At 42.4% G+C, this 17,479-nt stretch overlaps 1 protein-coding gene across 1 annotated transcript; it reads left to right on the forward strand.

Moving 5' to 3' along the window:
• Nucleotides 1–741: 741 nt before the first annotated feature.
• On the forward strand, nucleotides 742–16,634 carry LOC119653026. The gene is made up of 9 exons (XM_038057470.1): nucleotides 742–1,224; nucleotides 1,277–1,338; nucleotides 7,578–7,758; nucleotides 7,822–8,003; nucleotides 8,098–8,335; nucleotides 8,418–8,599; nucleotides 15,830–15,904; nucleotides 15,976–16,109; nucleotides 16,175–16,634. Exons 1-9 carry the CDS (start codon nucleotides 1,090–1,092, stop codon nucleotides 16,621–16,623), a joined length of 1,638 nt encoding a protein of 545 aa, XP_037913398.1. The 5' UTR covers nucleotides 742–1,089; the 3' UTR covers nucleotides 16,624–16,634.
• The last annotated feature ends 845 nt before the right edge of the window (nucleotides 16,635–17,479 follow it).

Consider the following 17,479-nt stretch of genomic DNA (forward strand, 5'->3'; position numbering starts at 1 on the left):
CTAAACTAGTATGGGAGTACCTTAATTGAATACGCTCGGCTCCCACAATAAGGTCCGGATACTCTAGGTTCCCGGCCACATTGGACTGGAAGCCAATAAACTAGCGATTGAGCTGGGAATGGGCTCGTGGCTTTCACGCTAACGACTGGAAAGTAATGGTTAACGGAACTATACTGGGGGAATTAGTCAGAAATTGAACAGTTTAAAGTGCTTTGGGCGAGATTCAAACCTCTGTAAGTGCAAGGTCATATTAGTCGAGAATTTCCTAATTTGGGGTATAGTCATAGTAACTTCCCTAAAGTAGCAATAGCATTAGTTTTGGCATCATCCATTCAAGTGGCTTTATCTATTCTAAAATAAAGGTCTTTCCGGGGCTAATAATGCTGTAAGACAATAATTTGATGTAATTTTGTAACAAAAACAACAGCAAGAAACACAATAAAATACTTTGACATATTTTTCTAAAAATTACAAATTTCCAAGAAAGGAAAATGGACACAACTAAGTATATTCTAACATATAAATTCACAACTTCCAGAAAATATTTACTAGATTCCAAAATTATTAAATGTGACAAGTTCTTCGAATTTTTCAAAAATATTGGCTACCCAGCCCGAAGCTTGTACTCACATTTATCTTTTCATTTCGCTCCCACTGTTAGTTAACAGACAACCAACAGAGAAATCGGACTACGGAAAACAACACAACCACGTGACACATACAAAAGCTTTTCACCACACCCCAGTGAACAACATTCCCCTCTGGTCTCATGACAGCACCGCAAATAAAAAAATCTCGGAAAAAACAACATCGCCGATGACATTTATCGAGCGCGCCCAAATTCCCATCCGCGAAAAGAAAAATGAACAAGTGGAACTGGAAGCCTGCAACCGACAGTGTATTGCCTAATGACCCTGTGCTGATATAGTGGCGCGAACGACTGCGAGTGCACGTCCCGCAACATCAGAACCACCGACTCGAGAAGGCCAAAAGGGATCTCGGTGTCCCTGCTCCATTACGTAATTAAGGATTCGGAGGAGGACCAGTGTCCGCCCCGCCGCCGGTGCTGTGCTAGTTTTTAAGTTTGCCATGTCCAAGAGGTCACTCTTCCACCTGCTCTATGAGCGCGAAATCGGCTTCAGGCAACCAGCCAACAGGGAGCGGTTGGTGGAGCTCGGAACTGACTTGGCGGAAAGTAAGCTGATCTCCGAGTTCAGGATAAAGGTAGGCTCTGGGTTTCGTTAAGGAGCAATTTTCTAATGTGCTTTGTTTGAAGGATATCGGAAATGTGTCGCCAGAAATCCGCTCCAGCTACGTTGTTTCCTGTAATAGTAAAAGGTAAGTCGAATTCTCACTTCATTAATTTGTTTGTTAGCTTGTTAGCCATTTAAAATTAGCGCGGGAATATTACTATTCACTTTGTGGCTAAATCAGTGCATGGAGTCGCTTGAAACTACCAAAGTCCCACCCAGTATGGCGCCGGGAACCCGCCTACCGAGTGGAAATATCGATCAATATAGCGATTACAGCTGGAGTTTTAGTCGTTCAAATAAACAACTAATTAGTGTGGGTCGACTAATGTTATAAAGCAATAAAGTATCGCGAAATTAGCATCTTTTCGCTCTTTGTGAATTGTGTTAAAATGATTGTGGAAAAGACCACAGATGCGATTGAAAAGCTGGGGAAACATTGCTAACTACAGTTGGCCCTTCTACATCGCACTATGATTTTTAAAAGGCACTAGTTGAGGAATCCAATGTACGGACTGAATTAGCCCAGTGAAATGTGGTGTATCTCCAAACATTCGGCAAGGCAACATGCAGACACTTGTAGGAGAAGCAAATCTTTCATCTTCTTACTCCCTAAATGAGATCTTTGCTTGTTCCCCCAAATTAAGAACATGCCTAGAAATGACCATGGACTTATCGGAATTTAAACATATACAGTGATGTATAGATCTGGACAGTGCCGGACACTTTCCCAGGACGTGTATAGAGGTTTCACCATACTCCCCACAGAACCTGCAGGCTTCCCTAGGTGATAGTTTAACCGACAGTAACCATTGATGACCATCCGATTCCACAGAAGAGTTATGGCCCGTGTAAAGGCGTCCCTGCTCCCTTTTCGGGTAATTCGTCCGCTACCTCGTTGCCTTCCAACCCAACATGGCCAGAACCCACAGTATCCAGACCTTGTTGGATGAGCCGAGCGTATTCAGTCTCTCAAGGCATTCCCTTACCAGTTTAGAGTTCACCTGATGGACCTAAGTACCTTGAACGCTGCTTGGCTGTCAGTGAGAATAGCAATGTTCTTCCCCCTATAGTTCCTTTGGAGATTAAAGGAGGCACATTTGTCTATGGCGTATATCTCCGCCTGGAATATGCTAGTGTACCTGCCCATGGCTCAAAGTACATTTACCTTGGACCAATGACACCGGCACCCGCTCCTTCTGCTGTTACAGATCCGTCAGTGTACCAAGTAATCAGTTACTGGTTTAAGCCGTATGTCCAAGCCACCCTCTCCCCGTTTCCTATTTAGTGCACAGTACTTCACCAGTTTAACGACGTGTTGCGGTGGAACCCGGATGTCATCTCCTGGGAGGTATCCCGATGTCACAACTGCCTGAGGGGGGGAATGCTCCTCCCGGCTTCCAGTGTGACTTGGATAGGAACAAGGTCCCCGGTCAGGAACTCTGAAAGACATATGTATTCTAAATTACGTTTAAGAATTATACAGGCTCTTGGTTTTTCACAAGAGGAGTCCCAAATTATCTACATGCTTCCTCCTTGCATACCGCTAATCTGCCCCCGGTACACCCAGGGCTCCTGAGCCCTATCCACTGTCGGAGTATCGCCTTCCTCCGTCATGGCGCTTTCCTGCACGTCGCTGTCCACCCTGAGCCGTAAAAGTCCTAGGTCTAGGTCGTCCAGCTTTTGCTCTTCACTGGGCAGCAGGTCTATTTCCCTGGTTGACCCAGTCCTTTCTGCCTATATCGCTTTCGAAATTTCTTCGAGGACCTCGGTATGCTTTTCACGCGGTGTCTCCTCCGAAGTGTCTCTCCCTGTGTGCATGCACAGGTATGTTACCAAATCGATAGTTGATATGGTAACTCCGACGTTTAATTGACTCCAGGGATCGGTCATCTACCCCGATCGTGAGGAGTTTACCCTTGCCCTCTACCTTACTTCTGAAGACCCTCCATCATCGCGTAGGTAGATCCTCATTCTGAGCGATTAGCAGGTCCATGAGATCTTCTGTCTCTATTGTCGTGGCTTTTGGAAGAAAAACTATCATCATATTTGCTCTTGGTATATCATCCCCAGCACATGTTGACAGTTCTGGCGGGCTTCCTGATTCCGCTTGGGTTCAGGTTTGGATTTTTTGGGAGCATTCCCTTCATGCGGGCTAATCTCTGCTGCTCCCTGCTTTCTTGGCTCCGATAAAGATAGTTTAGGTCTACTTCAGGTTGGGTTCAGGCCTTCCTTCAGGTAACGCAGGTACAATTTATCACCTGTACCACTAAGACCTATCTCCTTCTTGACGTCTAATATATTTATCTCAGATGTGCTTTTGTTAGTCCCTGCTTTTTGAACAGTGGTGTTTGTTAGTTGTTGTTCTCGCAATATACCACTGTTGACCTTGGATCCACTGCTTGACGTCCCAACTTCCCCCTTCTTGGATGTAGTCACCTGGCTCTCAGTAATTCGGAGATGTGCCTCCGCCTGGTTAACCAGTTTATGTGCGGCACGGGGTCCCGTTTTATTATTTTATAACGGGTTCTCATTTGATTCCCACGAGTATGGCGATTAGGAAGTCCGCCGTGCTATAGCCCCCCGTAGCACGGTAAGGTCTCCGTTCGAATACAGGCAGTTACCCCTGACTGCAAACTATCCAACGGGTACAGTCCACATGACACCCTAGATTGGGGGAGGTGTTTTTCGACTCCCCAGTCTAGATCCGTAGCATTTTGTTAATAGTAGGGTCACCACTCACTAACGGTCTTGATAGGCGAGAGGCTTGGCCCCTGAAAAGCCACAGATAGGTTGGCCTCAGGGAGCTATATTCTGCGTCAGTTGATCCTGCAGTGCTTCCCTTAGATGCCATTCCAGTTGCAAAGAACCTAGTTGTGTGTCTGCGTGTGAACTTAAAATTGCGGTGTCGTCAGCAAAGGTAGCTGAGGTGGCTAACTCGCTAATAGGAAAATCGACCGTGTAGATAAGATACAGTACAGGACCGAGTACACTACCCTGAGCAATTCCTGCTCTGGTCTTATGTTGTTCACTAGGAATATTCTTGTATTTCACCTGGAATCTCCGCTTTATTAAATACGATATTAACAGATTATGGAAAAAATCAGGGAGTAGACGTTTGATTTTATTAATAAGACCTGCGTGCCAAACCTTCTGGAATGCATGGGCTACATCTAGAAATATTGTTGTGCAATATCTTCTGTCTTCGAGAGCATTGTTTATTTCTGATACAATTCGGTGGACTTGTTCTATTGTATTGTGCTGCTTTCTGAATCCAAATTGATGATCAGGTATAACGTTGCTGTCTGCTAGGATTGGCAATAGCTTCTGGAGTAGTATTTTTTAGAGTACTTTCGATATTGTCGAAGGAAGGCTTATCGGTCTATACGATCCTTTCCAGGTTTTAGAATTGTTGTTATGATTGCATTCTTCAAACAATCTGGGAAGCATCCGATTCTCAAGATTGTATTGAAGATATAGCACAGTAATTTGGGGACTTTTGCTGGCAACTGTTTCAACATGAATAATAATAATAATCGTTGACGCAACAATCCATATTGGTTAAGGGCCTTGAAGTGTGTTCGAGCATTTCATTCAAGACCGTGGCGGTACACTATAGGATTACAGTACCCTGTAGGAGGCAATGTGGTCAGCATTGCGCCCCCCGGAGATTAATACTCTGATTTGACTCAGGTACTCATTTCGGAAAACCAAACCAATGATATGACAAGTTCTCCTGAGCACATCCGCAGGCATAGCGAAGTTACTTGAATGAAATCCTTATTGGTTACTTCCAGTGGATAGTGTTTGAACTTGCGTTTAATCAAAATTGTTGTCCCCCTCTGATTTTCGCTCCAGGGAGTCTAGCGAAAGAATCTAAAACATCATATTCTGGTTTTTTATTAGTTTTTGGATCATGGTGCTGATAGTATTCTTTAACTGATTCAGATTATTCGAGCAATACTCGAAGATAGCTCTTGCCTTGAACTATCAGTCGCAGGTTCCCCTTGGCCTTGGTTTTTCACTACATCAGCAAATCGTACTCCAGGATGAATAATTCCCCGCATATTACGCAAACATTAGAAAGTGTACAATATGACCTGGTGTGGCCAAATTCTTGGCAGTTCATGCGCTGAGCAGGACCATTGCGTTTATGTGGTTGTTCTACTGTCACTCTTTTGTGCAGGAGGTAGCGAAGATTGTATATCAGATGTACTTCTTTTTTTCCAAATTTTGCAAGCTTCTGGATTCAACTCAACTTGGAATAAGAGTTGCGGTATTCTGTTTGGTTCGATTCGCTGACTGATTTCACTACAGATCCTATTTCAGTTCGTCTTTTATTTCATTAGGATCAACTTACGGTTCAAAGTCTGATCACAACGCACAGGACTTTGCAGCTCTTAAACTTAAGCTGGAAATCGATCATGAAGTCTTTGACGGTTAAATGAAATAATGTTACTTTTTTTCTTTATTCCACTCTAAAATATATTTATTCTTATGGTGCTTAAATTTATATTAAAATCCGTCAAATGAGCTGAATTTAAAATTGCAAGCATGTGTTGATTGATAAGGAATAAAATGAAAACAAATTCTATGACACTTTCCTTCCGGTCAACTATTGAGGCCTTGCTCGGCACATTGGAAAACACACGTAGGCGAAAAAATAACTCTAGCGGATTCTCTGTCGGGTACCGCTCGACTAGGTCGAGTGGAAAAGTGGCACCGACTTCATGGCCGCCCACGTTCTTTCCGATTGTTGGAGCGTCCGATGGATTTAATTGCTAGCGCGACCGTCAAAACATACGCGGCGGTCAAACTTCAGCTTGTCGAAGGAGATCGTCTTGGGTTTGCCACCGACGTCCGGAGTCCGCGCTCAAGGAACTTATAGGGACCCTCGTAAGATGGTTGCAGAGGCTTCTGAGTGGCATCAGTCCTCACCAGAGATTGAACATGCTTCAATTTGGGATCGACTTCCCATAGTAGGTGCAACAATCCGGTCTCTCCAAGCCCGTCTCTCCTGTCGGGGATCGGTTCTCTCCGGGCACTAGATGAGCAAGGCTGACAGCGAACGTTTCGCGGGCGACTGTACGGCGGCCAAGCAAGATAAAAGGTAAGCTTTTCGATCTCCAAGAAGAGATAGATTTGAGTTGCATTCCCTGGTCGGTGATGACGACGAGAACACCAAAGCGCGGAATTCACTCTCGACTGAGCGCTTCAGGACATTACTGTGCTGTAATGTTCTTCAGAGGTGTTGCCACAAGCCGCCGCATAAATCGATCAACGATCGTGAGTTCTGCGGCCTTAATCGGTTTGACCGCGTTGATAGCAAAGATAATTTTGTTTCTGTTTAAAAGAGCCGTCCGCATTCGCATGTTACGGTAGTTTACCATATCGTCCACAAGAGGTGGTATTTGAATAGATATTATACGATTGATAATCGTGATGAATTACTCCTTCCACACCTTCAGCTGCTCATCACCGTTGATGCCCCTCACAGAATCATCGAAAGCTTTATGACCAACTACAAACTCTTTCGTGATTCTTCCCTGAAGAACGCAATGGTGGAATTCCGTTTGTCATGGCCTACTTCTCGTAGTTTGTCATAATAACGTTGCTCCAGCGTGTTGCATTCACTCCTCCTCCTCCTACTCCATAGTCAGTCAAGTCTTGTGCTGTCCTTTTGAGACTCGCCTGACAACTCTACCCGCATCAGATGTAAAAGCGCTGTTGATGAGGACGCAATTCAAGAAATAAAGTTCCACGCCACGGACTAACTGCGCCAAAATGTATTGAAACGAATAAATTTTTGTGGATTAAAGACATAAAAGGTATTTTGAGCTATTGATAACGACACATATACCACACCCGAAATGTGGATTTCGTTTTCACCTAGAACACTTAATTATCATAAAAGTATTCTGAAATATTCTCGAGGTGAGTTGTCTTTTGCACTGAAGAATGTAGTTCCGAAAGAAACAATTAAGTGCTAATAGTTTTACCTGAGTACCCAGCGGTCCTTTATAGGCACGGATTGATTTGGAGACTACAATCGGGATCCCGGCAGGCTCGAAAAAGCACGGCTGCAGCAGGATTCCCTTCTTATGCTGTTTGGGCTGAATTGCCTTCATCTAAATCGGTTTCAACTATGAGTCAAATCCCCTAAACATTCGTATGCACGTGCTATTTATTAACGTCAAGGAGCAGTAAACACCACTCTCACTAATTTTATGTAATTGATTCTCAGATTCTTAGCCACCCACTATCCGTAATATCTACCTACTTCCTTTATATATAAACAGTAACAACGAACCAATTAACTTTTTCTAGCCACGCTGCAATTTCTCACACAAATCGGACAATCAGTATAGTGGACACAAAACGTATGGTAAAAATTTTCGAGCTACAATCAAATGACCGCACCATATGGACAATAGCCTACCATCCTAGGATTCCCTCGTTGCTGGCAACTGGGAGTGTTGGAGGTATTGTCACGGTGTACGAAAACTATGTAAGAAACAGGAGATGAAACTATATCAATACATCTTATTGATTGGAACAACTTTCTTCGTAGGTTCAAAAAGCTACTATCCAAGAATTTTATGGAAATCAAGCCGAGTTCGGAAACATCATACCATCGATATGCTTCCATCCACTGCACGATTTCGTGGCGTATTCTAGTCGACGCGATGTTAAAATATGGGACTGGAGGAACAATCGATTATTGTACAATTTGGAGGGAAACTCAACGACGAGGTAAGAATAACTCTTGACTTCAGAGCAAGACGAGAGCCGACCAGAATTTGCTCGATTGCAACTCTCCATGGCAATTGGTATCACTTTTTTTCAGATTCATGAAATTCAACCCAGTCAACAACATGCTTATTACAATCCAAACCTACCAACAGTATAATGATTCCAACTGTGTTAGCAATTTTTTCAATATGATTGCAGCCGTAAGCTTACTATTAAACTGTGCCTATGAGCCGTGCTACGTTAAAGATGCCATAAATAATGTTATAAACAAATTGGTGAAAATTTCATTGAAGTGCCAACTTGACTGTGATAGTCAGAATTTTTTAAATTCGGTAAGTTTTCATGCCTGCCCAAAACACTGTAATGGTTTTAATTTCGAGCATTTTTCCATAACTTTCATTTGTATTTCAACAGAAAAATTTTGATCGTATATTAGATGATTTGGAAACCACAATCACAATGTGGTACCGTAAGTTAAGTCGTTTTTCCAGTGATATTTGTCAAGTAAAAGACAACATTAAATGTTCATTTTTCATTGATAAGTTGATAAAACATACAATGTATTGTGAAAAGATGGATAACAACTGTAAGACAAGGTAACGTAACTGATGGCTATGTAGAATTGAGTGATAAGTTTCTTCCGTTTTGTTGTTGTTATTAATAATTATGGTATGAACAAAAAATACTATTTTAGAGCCCTTTCAATTGCCAATTTAAATGCAGATCTATATTTTGTCGAAACAAAGTTGACAGACAATTTACTATCTAAGCAATTCCATTTCGCAAAATTTGGTACATCGATACTGTGAGAACTTTCAGAGCATGTTATGCAAAATTTTAGGTGACTAATACTAAAGAGGGAATGAAAATTGTTGGACGCCGGTCTGCCAGCGACGCCTCTGCATGTTTCTCAAGTTGAATCCAACGCAAGAAGCCTGCTCGTGGGCTACTATTGGCTTCCAAATGTACTGCGTCATGAAATATTACACCTGAAATTATTATGCTAGATCAGTTTTTCATCACTAACCAATATACAATGCAAACAGCCCATCATGTTTCGCCACATGTGAAATACGCCTTTCAGCTAGTAATTAGCCCAGTTTGTTTGCTTTTAAATTGTTCCCAGTATACATAAACATCTGGAAATAACTTGTTGGACTACTCCCAACGATGCAGACAAGAATTTTCCTCAAGTAATGATCTCAATTCTACATTTTCGGTTGAATTTTCTAAAGCGATTTTTGTGTTGTACGTCGGAATCATCATCATCAACGGCACAACAACCGGTATCCGGTCTAGGCCTGCTTAATAAGAAACTCCAGACATCCCGGTTTTGCGCCGAGGTCCACCAATTCGATATCCCCAAAAGCTGTCTGGCGTCCCGGCCCACGCCATCACTCCATCTTAGGCAGGGTCTGCCTCGTCTTCTTTTTCTACCATAGATATTGCCCTTATAGACTTTCCGGGCTGAGTTATCCTCATCCATACGGATTAAATGACCCACCCACCGTAACCAGAGAGTTGAGCCAGATTTTATCCACAACCTGACGGTCATGGTATCACTCATAGATTTCGTCGTTTTGTAGGCTACAGAATCGTCCATCCTCATGTAGGGGGCCAAAAATTCTTCGGAGGATTCTTCTCTCGAACGCGGCCAAGAGTTCGCAATTCTTCTTGCTAAGAACCCAAGTTTCCGAGGAATACATGAAGACTGGCAAAATCATTGTCTTGTACAGTAAGAGCTTTGACCCTATGGTGAGACGTTTCGAGCGGAACAGTTTTTGTAAGCTGAAATAGGCTCTGTTGGCTGACAACAACCGTGCGCGGATTTCATCATCGTGTTATCGGTTGTAATTTTCGACCCTAGATAGGAAACGTGATCAATAGTCTATCTTTTTTCTTCCCGTTTGACCAGTACTGTTTGATGTTGGTTAGTTGGTTTTTGGTGCTAACGTTGCTACCATATACTTTGTCTTACCTTCATTGATATGCAGCCCAAGATCTCGCGGTAATAGCCGCCTGTTCGATCTGGATGAAGGCAGTTTGTACGTTCTTCCCATGATGTCGATAGGCCAGTTGTTGGGTGGACTTAAAGATGCATGATAGTGCATCCCCTGGTCGTAGATCGTTGTTAATGTCGAATGGTCTTAAGTGTGATCCTGCTGCTTTTATCTGGCCTCGCGCATTCGTCAGAGTCAGCCTAATTCGTCTTATCAATTTCGTCGGGATACCGAATTCTCTCATAGCCATGTACAGTTTTACCCTGGCTATGCTATCATCGCTTGCTGGTCTGTTGCTGATTTGCCTGGAATGAAGCCTCGTTGGTATGGGCCAATGATGTTCTCAGCGTATGGGTCTATCCAGCCTATCAAGATAGCGAAGAATATCTTATAGATGATACTCAGCAACGTGATACCTCTATAATTGCTGCGCTGTGTGATATCTCCCTTTTTATGTATGAGAGAGATAATGCCTCTTTGCCAATCGTCAGGCATTGATTCGCTTTCCCACACCTTGAGCACAAGCTGATGAACCACATGGTGTAATTGGTCGCCGCCATATTTAACCAACTCGGCTGTAATTCCATCGGCTCCTGGCGACTTATGACGTCGAAATCACTGCCTTTAAAATGCATCACCGCAGTAGCAGCCATTATTTGTCAATACTCTTTATATTGACATAGATCAAAACTTTACGCGCATAGTGCAAGTTACAGAAACGCGGGGATTTCTGCGATGTGGCAAACTCAGTCATAGTTGTGAGGAAGAATGTTCAAAGTGTTTTTGACAATATTCTCAACTCTATTGCATCGGTCGGAAAACGGTCAGCTCACCGTTTATCCATTAAAAATGTGATCAAATGAGGAGTGCAACAACCACATTTGGAATTCTACCCAAGTTGTCGTGAGCCTCTTCACGCTCACCGTGTCTGCTCTCCATGGATGGAATTGATTCAGATTACAGGATGCCAAAGACTCTACAGCTTCGAAGGTGTGAGGTAGAATCTTTCGGGAACGCCTTTCGAACATAATTTGGACACAAAACATCCCAAAGTGCGATCTGTACTATATCAAAGCACACAAGGATATGTACATTTCAATATATTGGCAACCATTGATTGAATGCAGGATAAACCGCCTCCACAAATAATGACTCGAACGGCTTATAATATTTAAAAACATTCATCCCCAACTACTCCCACATATCTCCACCGGCAGAAGCCTCTTCCTCGATTGAAAGCTAAAAGAGTGAATGGGGCCCAATTGTCCTTATTCGCATCAGCGAGTAATATCCAATTTATTTTCACATCGAGCGATCAATATTCTAAACACCTGCAGAATTATATTCGTGAAACAATCGAAATCCATTCTGGTCGAACATTTCCTCCTTCAAATTGAGTTCTCTTCCGAACCACCTTCCAGAGGAACATCGATTTGATGGAGAAACATATTCATATGCTTTCAACTGGCATATTGGGGGTATTGGCAACACGACCATCAGTTGACCAAGACCTACACCATCGTGAAGCACATACCGAAGCATGCCTGGACCATTGCTCAACCTCGAGGTATGCGTTCGCTATATCGTAGACTCAATTCGTTCAATTTTTAGGGATGTTGTTGGATTCGATGAACCGTCCTCCAGTTAAAATACTAGAGACCGTTGTGGCATGCTTGGATACCTCGCGTATATTGGTGGTTACACATTTGCAATATCCAAGACTTGTCAAAATCCACCTTCTACAGCAAGACCTCAAAGGAATTATCTGTGCACCTTGTACATTTCATACACAACTCACCCCCTCGAGCTCCCTCTAATTGAAATCGCGCTATTGGTCAAACATAATTCTACTAGAGCTTGATTTATGTTCGTAGACTACATGGATCCAAGACATATAGCCTAATAGTCTTCTTATCTAAAACACTAACAGTTCCAACAGCCTTGTGTCGGGCTGTGTGTCGCCGGACACCCGCCTACAACACTATCAACAAGTCTAAGTGAATGCAGCGTTTTCCGGTGTCACCACATGGAAGTTTCCGTATGGCCCTTTTTAGTATTGACTCAGAAGGAAGGGCTAATGCTCCCTCTGCTTCTTCGCCACCTTCGAACACTAGGTTTTTGGGACCGTCTTAAACTAAAGCTTCGTTATGAAAGTTGCATCGCAAAACCCCCAAATGCTCCCAAGCCGCAGCGCATTTGTATAAAAAACGGGACGAGCCGATTTTAAAAGGTAATGGGAGGGAATACAACTTAAAGTTCCCCTCCATTCAATCCATGACTGCCGCTGCCATTCCGCTGTTTCGCCTCTTTTGAATTACTTGTGAACAGCACAGATATCCTCCTCTACCTATCATTCTAAGGGTGCCAAGGCTTTTGATCCCAAAGCCAACTTTTCATCAGAAAACGAGCTATAGAACCAACAAGCCTAGAAGCTTTTGATTTTCGGTGATATTCCAACGTCTGGATATTGATCCAACAGATCTTGTGTAGGTAACATCGGCACTAGAGGAGTTCTCGATTCTGTTTACCCGGAACCAATAAAATGACCCATTGCGAATACAGTGACCGACCTAGAGAAGAGAATGTTGCATGTGGTTAGAATCCTTGAATAAATAACAAATAACAATGAAGTTCAGGCTAGGTTTATGCTATTCAATGACATTTGGACCAAGTATGAGGTAAATCACTTCTAGATACCTTTCCACTTTCCGCAAGCGAAAGCTTCTAAGGGAACAAATTGCTCTTTATTGACTGATATGCACCGTCTATCAACCGTTCCGGTCTATCCACCACTAACTACATGTCAATTGAAATGTCGCCCTACTACTTGTGGTCGTGTATTTTGACGACAAACTCGTTCTCCTCAAATAACAAGTTCAACGGCGCAAGCCGGAGTCACGTGAAATGTAAGAAGGGGATCATAAGCTAAGATCTCAATCTCGTTAGTTTAGGATCACTGTCGTCATGCATTGACATCTCTTCTTGCAAGGGCAGTACTACACGAAACTCTGTCAACAATTTACGAAGATTCGGATCATTAAAAGGGTTGAGAAAGTGCAATAATGGTCGAGTGGTCGCTAAGCTAAGAGATCCCCTCTAGATGACGGTATCCTCTGTCTTCTTCTTTGTTATATGGGTTCTAATGTCCCCAAACAAAGATATCTTATGTCAGGCTCCTAATCCGCATGCGATTCTCAAAATTTCTTGTTCCAATATTACAAATTTTAACCATATTCCTGCAGTCCCCCAATACAACGGATTTTGGAAAGGTGCCTGAATGTTTTCAAGCTGCCTATCTTGCCAATCTCGCGGCATCATCTAGCAAAACTTAATCTGGTATCTGCAAAAGTCGCGAAGGTCCTGCTGTCCAACCAGAGACTGGAAGCTTTCGCAGATCGAGGCTGCTGGAACTGCGGCGAACGACGGCGACATCACGATGGTTGCGCCGCAAAACTACGTCTCTTCTGTTCAGGTTCGAGGTCTCAAAAATGTTGTGTGCCGCAGTATATTCGTTGCATGGTCAATTTTCCACTACTATCATTGTAAACTCGTCAATTTGGCTCTTGAACCTTTTCCCTCTTTTGAATTAATTTAGAACAAGGATTTGAAACCTTCACCTATCGTTTCAAGGGAGCAGACGTTTTGCATCTCAAATCAATTTCGTATATAAACGTTCTCATTTTTCGTCGCAAGATGAGCTGAAAGTTTTGACTCAAGAAACGCTGAAAACCCAAGTCTCCGCTATTGTTCACCAAGGGTGGAAAGGTAGTACCTTGCTCCAATTGTGAATATGGTTCTGCTTGCCTAAAATAGTTTCCTAGATTAGAGTTTACATCGCCAATTGTGATATATGCAAATCGTCAAATGCTCCAATCTAACAGCCCAACCGTAGGTTAAAAACAGTTCATATTGAACTTGGTGGTTGATTATCTCCTCCATAGGTTCGGAGTGTCTGAAACGATAACATCTGGCATTAAAATTCAGTTTAGATCTGTGCTTCGGAGGGTGCAAATCGATCTTCATTGGCTGCAATATGCATCTACATCAGTCCTAGCCATCGATACACATGTCTCAATTGCTACGTTTAGGCAGAATATCCTAAGACTTTTATGTTAAGTGTCTTGTCAGAAGCTAATGAGCACGTTTATTTTGAAGGTCACGTCACTTTCCTTAGAACACAGGTTCAGCGGCGTATTCAACTGTTGCGCAAATTGCAAAAAAATAGATTATAATAAGAGGTTTCGATCCCGTGAGTTTAAGATCAGTGAAGTCCTGTAACCATATCGTTTCATATAAAGTAACACGACACGACGAATTCATGTTGTCTCCGGTTATTGGCAGGGTTGGGGTAGAGTAGGATGAGCTTATTGGAGGACACACCGCGATCGGGTAATCGTCAGGATCCTCGATAAGCACTGGGGTATGTCCAACAATATCGTCTACGTCGCTTACTACTTTTTTGATACATGAGTCTGGCACTTCGAGAAGCGTTATCTTAGCCGACCCTTGTATTCGCGCACTTCTTCAAAAATACCGCAATATTGCTACCAAACAAAGTCTATTTCAGCAGGACATTTGCAGACCTACAGACCAATAGCCGTTGCTCTTCACATGACCCTTAAAACCAATGACGAATGGAGACTTTGCGGCGGTTACAGATATTCAAATGCCCAGACCCATTCCAGTCATTCACAACTTTGCGCACTCTATCGTAGTGTGGCATATTCTTTCGGCCTTGGGCTTAGTTAAGGCACATCCCTGTAGCTCCCGAGGATATTCCCAAAACGGCAATATATACACCTTTTGGGCTCTTTAGGTTCACTAGGATGACTTGGGGTTTGCGGTGCAGTGCAAACCTGTCAGATAATCATCCACTCTATGTTGCCGAACTTCTATTTTCATTTCGTTTATTTGGATGATATTCTGGTCGCGTCTTCCTTGGAGTCTGAAGATTTAGAACACCTCCAGTCCATTTTTCAACATCTCTTTGAGGCCCGTCTAATACTCAATGTTGAGAAATGCAAATTCTTGCAACAGCCGGTGACATGTCTCGGCCACCTAAAAGCCAACTGAACCCAGTAAAAGTATAAGCGATTTTGAGCCTTCCGCTTTTAAAAACAGTTAAGGGTCTGAGAAACTCGTCGTTTCTTGCCCACGACCGCCTAATATCCATCGATCCTTAACGCTTACGGATCTGGGCTAAGGACCGAAAACTCCTGCTTCATTGCGTAGTCTTCAGAGAACCTCAGAATCCCCAGCGACCCTGTACTCGACATTAGGTTGGGCCCAGCAGAAAATTTGAATTTGAAATGGAAAATACTAATTTTGTAATGTAAAGGCCTGAGTTTGAAATAGAAAATTCTGACTTCAGACTTTCAAAACGTATATGTAGATAGTAAAGCGAATTTCAGCCATTAACAGAAAATTCTGCTCTACTTTTTTGACAATCATTAAGTACTCCACACTACAACACTTGTGATTTTCATCACACACCTTTATGGAAACACCGGAAACTTAGGGGTGCTCCTTTCTTATAACTCAAAACTTTGCTACAAACGATTCACCTGTTCCGGTCGATGCATGAACTCCTTCCCGATAGACATTTTACTAGTAATAGGACAGGTCTGCACCTTTAAACCAAATATATTCTACATCGAAGAAAAGTGGGTGGCAATAATTGATAACTACGATTACTGCATCTGATTCAGTTACCTTTTGTTCTTCTCGTGTTCATTATTTTTAATCGATTAAAAAAAAACGGAAGAAGCTTACAACTTAGTCTAATAATTTATGTTCTTGATGTGTAAAATGTATACCTCATTTCAGATTAATTTCTTGCCTAGAAAAGGGGAAAGGCCCAATCAAAGTTGCCCTCCAATTGTGCCTGAGTAACTCGTGGAAGTGAGATTATTTTGCTTTTCCTTCATTCTAATAAATTAACCTTTCCTTTCTTCTTTATTTCTTCTCCACAGGATCCAACACGAATACCTTCGACAAAAAGGTGCCGATGAGGATCTTCTCCTATTCCCCGATGATCACACATATCCAAACGCGCCTAAGATTTTGCAAGTATGGGACTTCGAAGACAAACCGGATTTGTGCGAAGGTATGAAGCGCTACTGATGCTTCTTAAGTTGAAACTTAGTAATCTCACAATTGACTTACTCTCAGGTTGGTATGGTGCAATCACCCAGTGCGAATCCCACAACGATGTATCAGTTGATGTATCGCAATGTGGTAAAAAAGTCGCAGTCTTCTATCGCAAGCTAGACAGCGAACAAAACAGCTACTCGCGTTTGCGTGTATTCAGCATTGAACGTGATACCTTGGGCGAACTTCTTCACAATATCCAACCCAATGCATACCTCAACGAGGAATTCATTGGTGTAACATTCTCACCGTCCAGCAATTATCTCATCATGGTTAGGCGGCAGAATACAGAGGAGAATCGATCAACGATCAGTGTACATCGACTAGACAAGGATGTAGTCAATATTGATACGTTGAAGACGTATGAAATCGATCGAAATGTGGGTTTTGTTAAATGGGCGCCGAATCCAGGGGATGGTATTTTGTTGGGCTTCTCAACGTATGTTCTATCTTATTGGAGTTATAATTGAGATTATAATAAACGTACATTTTAATAGATTGGATTTTTTTTAAAGTTATAAAGTCAAAGTTTGTTTCTTGAGAAATGACTATCTATCCTATTGTGCGGATCGGCGTTGTCTGGATAAAGTCGTGCGCCACCACCGTCGGCAACTGTTATCCATGAAGGAAAAATTGTCACAAATCGAAAAACCATTTTCCTTCCGGCGTTTTTACTGCAAAATGTTAGAAAATTATAAAAATCGCTAATTGGACAATGCTAATTCTCCTTCATTGAGGCGAAAATATTGGATCATCAGATCATCCGCCTTGATGACTCGAAATCGCTCTGGTATCACACCAACCATGGAAAACCTCCTCTTGCTATTATGCGACCACGATAACTGACTTTTGTGCAATTACTCAACGCACTCTAGGTCGAAATCAATGTTTTCGACCCCACCTCGATTGACCGACGGTAGAAAACGATAGGAAACTCGGGACCATGCATTTAACGTAACTTCTTCTTAAAGAAAAAGCAAGAGATAATGCATGGAACAATTTTATGAATTTTGTTCGAAATCTTTAGATCGCTTAAGCATAGGTCCTTCAAAAAAGTAGCTTACCCAAAATTAGTGGAAATATTTGAAGGTACGAAAACAGCTTATCCATTTTATACCGAATACTTTTAAGGGATTTCTTCCTACTTCATAAAGAATACACAGCGAAATTTTCCCCAGCAAATGTTCATCTCGCTGATTTTCGTTTACTATAATAAACTAGGTGAACCCGGCAAATATTGTTCTGTTTGGGTATATTTGTAATAACTGCGGATTTTCTTCACGTACTGGAAAAAGTGAACCAATCTGGTGATGCAGTTGCCCTTGC

Source organism: Hermetia illucens, chromosome 3, assembly GCF_905115235.1.
Source record: "Hermetia illucens chromosome 3, iHerIll2.2.curated.20191125, whole genome shotgun sequence".
NCBI lineage: Eukaryota > Metazoa > Arthropoda > Insecta > Diptera > Stratiomyidae > Hermetia > Hermetia illucens.